Source organism: Ptychodera flava, chromosome 14 (genome assembly GCF_041260155.1).
Source record: "Ptychodera flava strain L36383 chromosome 14, AS_Pfla_20210202, whole genome shotgun sequence".
Classification (NCBI taxonomy): domain Eukaryota; kingdom Metazoa; phylum Hemichordata; class Enteropneusta; family Ptychoderidae; genus Ptychodera; species Ptychodera flava.
This window is the reverse complement of record NC_091941.1, coordinates 26,170,055-26,175,577: the sequence shown is the minus strand read 5'-3', so window position 1 is coordinate 26,175,577 and position 5,523 is coordinate 26,170,055. Positions and strand designations below refer to the sequence as shown.

Genomic DNA, 5,523 nt, shown 5'->3' with positions numbered 1-5,523 from the left:
GAGAGAGAGAGAGCCTGCAAAGACGGACCGAGAACTTTTATCAGACTTCGAAAGTAAGTCGTCACCTGTTAGTGTGTTAGTCTAAAGCAAGATTGTATTGTTTTCTTGTAATTTTGGAACTGTAAAAGATTAACATGCAGAGTGGCATTCAATTTCAAAGAAAAATACATTGTTTACTATTCGTGACCTGATAATTACGTCTACTGGCAAGAAACAAAACGCGATCTCTGCCAGCAACTGAGAGAAAAAAGAGACAGAAAACATGGAAAAAGACATTAACATAAAAATATCAACAGAAATTTCACAGATAGTTTGACACAAAAGTCGAACACAAAGGAAATCTTTTCTTTGACAGAGTTTCGAATTTTAAGAGTTAATTAAAAGCATACACGGAGCGAACTGTTTACCCCGCATCCATCGGCAATGACGCGGGCGCGTGGAGTGAAAATAGCAATACATAGCTAAAACGTGGGGTAAATAAGACAATCACGATCTTACACTGCGAGACGGAACGGAGCAAACTCTTACCAGATCTAAAATCATGTTAGCTAGGGTTTTTTTTCCACAATAGAGTTACTCGGGCATGTAAACAAAAGGCAACTCCAGAACAACGGAGTTTCGGCATTCAGGGCCGCCGAGCCGTTGTGTACGCGGAGAAAGAACAAAAACCGGGAGATCTTTTGTTCACCGCTGTCAATAGAGTTCGCGTGTCGGTCGCGTGTAGTTTTCCAACGAAGACAACTGTAAGATTAAATGGCCGCTTTCCAGTGACCAATCCGGAAAACCCTTGTTGACAGTTGCAGTCAATGGCCAATCCAGTCGGGGCTAACACACCATCAATCAGTGAGACACGCGCCTCTCATTAGCTACTAATTAGGTTTTTGCATTCTCCCACGCAACCAGTCGTTTAAAAAGCTTTCGGAGGGATGACGAAGCATCGTTTGTTTACTCATCTCGGCCCGCTCTGCGCGTATCCAAACATTTGCGAACGCTTGCACAGCTAACACGGGCTGCAAAATTCCCTCCGTGGACACTGACGGCGTTTTATCTTTTTGATTGCTTACCCTTTTGTAATCGCACTTGGCCTACTCGCGGTAAGTGCCCCTGTCAAATCGGTTTTGTCAATGCGCAATGCATGCCCCATCGGAAACCCGTTGACATTGCACAATAAGTTGGCACGTGGCCCGTATACATATGCAAATTTAGCTCGACAAAGGAGGAGCCTAGGCGCGTGTGCAATACATATGAATGAGTTTGCACACGCATAAATCTCTCAAAAGACGCCTGGCTACGGGCCCATCTGTTAGTCCTGGCTGGAATGCGAGTGACAGCATTTGAGTGCAATAGCCAACCATACGCCAGTAGAGAACTACGATATCCCCACAAAAGGCGACGCAAATCGCATTCTCGTACACTGCGATACGGGAGTTGGGGGCAGCTTCCATCACTGAGACACAAGCGGCTTTCAGTGAACACTTTTTTACATAACGAACTCCAACCTGTCGGGAGTACACACGTGCAGTGATTTTTTTGAACAGCAAATGGACTTTTGATCGGAAAAAAGGACTACGAAACCACGATATTCGCCCGAACTCAATGTATTGTTTACCATCACAAGTTTAACTTTTCGTAACAATATCTGCTCTTGCAAAAAAATATAAGTCGCTCTTTTGTTTGCTATACGAACGGGCCACTACTGTTGTCAGAAGCAATTGCAGCAGTTACTACTGCATCGCATCACCCACCAATATGCCAAGGGGTTTCCTAGTCAAGCGCAAGAAGAAATGCACCATTGTGTCATATCGCTCGAGATACTCGGACGAAGACCGTAGCGACAGCAGTTCCGATCATGACCAGTACGATGCGTATCCGATGTGTCCGTTTCCAACACCTGAGCCCGGATTTGTCACTACGGCGTTCCCGTTCGTCGGCAAAGACAGTGATGGCATTGGGCATTGCGATAGAGACTCGATAAGTTCCAGCACAAGTTCCCCGCTATCCACCCACTCCTTCCCTTCGCCGCTTCCGTTCACCGCTATCGATCGGGAGAAGTTTACGGCCATCTCGCCGTCCACACCACCAGTGGCCGTCAGTATTCTTCCTAGCCCGCCCCCGACACCGGGAAAGAGACCCGTGAACGACCACGGTGACCGCAAACCAAAGACCAAGAAATTGAAAGCCGCCAGGAAGTTGAACTTCGACGACGACAATAGGTCACCCGTCCACGGTACTATCATCAAAGCGGATCCGATAGGCGATATGCATGGAAGCACCGGGAAAAACGAAAATAATATCGCAACTCCGGAGGCGAAGGCGGAAATGAACAAAATCGTCAACAAACTCGGTGAATATGTATGCCAGCTTTGTAAGGAACGCTACACCGACCCGTTTTCGTTGGCCCAGCACAAGTGCTCCCGTATCGTACATGTCGAGTATCGCTGTCCAGAATGTGACAAGGTGTTCAATTGCCCTGCAAATCTAGCATCACACCGCCGATGGCACAAACCCAGACCAAACAACCGTACCGGCAACACCCAGCCTAGAGTTCTGGCCGCCACGCCGCCAACCGTCAACACAAACATCAACGGTGTCATCGACGACAAGAGCTTTACATCGTCGACAGAAAGTGAGAAGGCGGACGAAAGAGAAGTCAAGCGCGCGAGAAGAGACTCGGACTTCGTCTGTGAAAGCGGCAGCGACACAAGCAGCACCCGAAACACCCCGAGCCCGGCGGAATTCGAGGTGACGACGAGCGAAGACGGGCTGTACGAGTGCGATCGCTGCGGGAAGAAATTCCGCCGCCAGGCCTATCTACGGAAACACATGACCTGCCACGAAGAAAACGGTAGCAGCGACGACCGTCCGTACCCGTGCCAATATTGCGGCAAGGTGTTCCGCAGTCTTTCGAACCGCGCAAAACACGTCCTGAGCCATGCTGTGGGGCCAAAACAGGCAGAACACTTCACCTGCAGCGTTTGTGGCAACGGGTTCACGAACAAAGGAAGTCTGGAACGGCATGCACGGATACACAGTGGCGAGATCTACTCGTGTAAGTATTGCTCCAGTACCTTCTATAGTTCACCCGGTTTGACAAGGCACATAAACAAGTGCCACCCTTCCGAAAATAGACAAGTTATTCTACTCCAGTTGCCCGTTTCGCAGTGAGATACAGAGTAGGAGCGTTATCCAGCATACCACACTGCCTCGCCGTGCGCTGTGTTTTATTTTGATCCGAGTACAGACGAATTACGGCACCTAACAATGAAATAACGACTCGACGTCAACCCACACTTTTGTCAGGAAGTCACAAAGCATTGCGAAATTGTGTGGAGGTCTGTTTCATCCGATGGACTCACACCGAAGAGTTTGTTTTTGATTTATTTTTTTCCGGGAAAAAAAAACCTTATTGAGAAATGAATTATGCTGCCTTAAACATGAACATATCCCCTGATTTTTAGTCGGGCGAAACGCAATACTTCAATCGGACGGCCACTCATCGGTCCATGGCCAAACACTTTTGAATACTCTTACATGTGGTATCAGCCACTCTTTTAAACATGAACAGTTTGCCGCGCTCCGAGCATCAAGAGAGACAATTTTTAACTCCCTGCCTTAAACTTACAGATTATTCAAATAAATAAATCGCTATTGTCTATATTTATGAGAGAAAGGGACAAAAAAAATTATGTTGCGAAAGAAAAAAAATCAAGGAGGACCAACTACTTTTACTTGAGCTGATGTTTTAATTTATTCATGATGGATGGTTTAAAAGATAATATATATTATAAACACTCACTATACACAGCTTTATTGCAAGTCGATTGCACGTTTGGTGTGATGGACACAAAATGTCATGTGCAACTGAAAGATGGATTTTTTTTCAGGAAAAAAGTTTTATTCGTTACCGTTATTTATTGTCCATTTCAGAGTAAATCTTTTCATTTTAACAAAAAAGAGAGTCTATTGTATTTATGTTGTGCATTTCAACCAGACGTGTCGCTATGTGTAATCTAAACTGACGAGTGCAAATGACTGATCCCAGTCGCAATTTTTGAGTTTATAATTAATATAACACAAATTGTGCATTACTATTTTATTCTGTGTATTTGGAGTCCTGCGTACGCGTGACTCAGTACAAAGGTATATCTTTTGTGTGTGTGCTGATTTTTTTTAATTGGGGTATGTTTTGTGAAAATTTTTACCACATGTCATAAAAAACCAAAGAACTCTTACACACAGTTATCCCGTTCCAAAACGGGTACTCAGTATACGATGAATGTCAACAATATTGTCATCTTTTTTTTTCAAAACCGCAAATCGAAAACCTTAGTGATCGCTTTCAGCTTTTAAAATTCTTGTTTATTTTTATGGGAATCTATCTGACCCAACGGTAGATTGAAAAAAAAATCTCATTGTACATTGATTTCAATGGACTTTTTGTAATTATCTTCGACGAGCTCAGACTCGCCACCGGAGGTCTCTTTGCCTCGAACAAAAGAGACCCGTATCTGCATATCATGAATACGAAAGACAATGCCTGTTTTTTGTGTGTATTGCACAACGACAGTCGCCGTCAAACTAAACTGCCTTGAACGTGCCATGCCTTATGGCAATTTGCATATGAGACAGATACTATTTTTTATTTCTAAAATGTGTATTTGTTTAGAAAAAAAACACAGGGAAGGGGGAGAGTTTTTTATACGCCATATGTACAATTAACGATTTTTAAGATGGAAAAATACGATTATCACTTTTCTAATATAATATATGTATTTTGTGAATGACGAAAACAAGGAAACAAAAATAACTCAAATTTAAACAGAATAACCACCTGAGATTCGAGTCACTTTAGAGATGTATTTTTTCCCTTTTGAGACTGAAATGAACATTATACCGTGCTCAATTTTTTATATATTGTAAAGAGAGAATGAAATAAAGACAAACATGCCCGTCATCAGCGGGTCTTTGAAAACCCAATAATTGTTTAATTTGTGTCTTTTGGAACGTGGCTTTTATCGCATTTCACCGGTTTGGCACGTTTTTCTTACCATATGAGTGTGTAAGTATGTGCGCGTCGGCTTAACATGCCGACACTCGGTGTCTGTATTTTATTATTATTTAAGAAGGGAATCAACTTTGTCCAGCCCGCCAAGCGACAATACGGAACGCTTTTGTAGACCACAATGAGAACAGAAGAGTCACCATAAGGCCCGCTTCACGCCCGTTTTTTAAACTCTTCCCCGCACAAATCCATTGCATGATTCTACCTCATTATCCGTCACCTATATTTCTATTTTAAGGTTCTCTCTCTCTTTCGTTTATCATTCGCTGCGTCAACTTGAAGGTGTTCAGGTTGTTAAGTGGGAAATCGAGGGGGCACGACACGCTTTCAGAGCAGGGTTATGCAAATGATCGTAAGTGAGTCATCGCTTCCGTGCGATGACACAAAACTACTCGAGTGCTTTGTTTACGATCCCGGACCGCCGTTATGCAGTGAGTGGCGGTACAATTTCGTCGGGAATG

The 5,523-nt window shown here is 43.9% G+C and overlaps 1 protein-coding gene across 1 annotated transcript; it reads left to right on the top strand.

Annotated features, from left to right (window-relative positions):
- Nucleotides 1–962: 962 nt before the first annotated feature.
- LOC139149924 (insulinoma-associated protein 1a-like) lies at nucleotides 963–4,980 on the top strand. The gene has a single exon (XM_070721978.1). The coding sequence runs from the start codon at nucleotides 1,750–1,752 to the stop codon at nucleotides 3,163–3,165; it is 1,416 nt and encodes a 471-aa protein (XP_070578079.1). The 5' UTR covers nucleotides 963–1,749; the 3' UTR covers nucleotides 3,166–4,980.
- The last annotated feature ends 543 nt before the right edge of the window (nucleotides 4,981–5,523 follow it).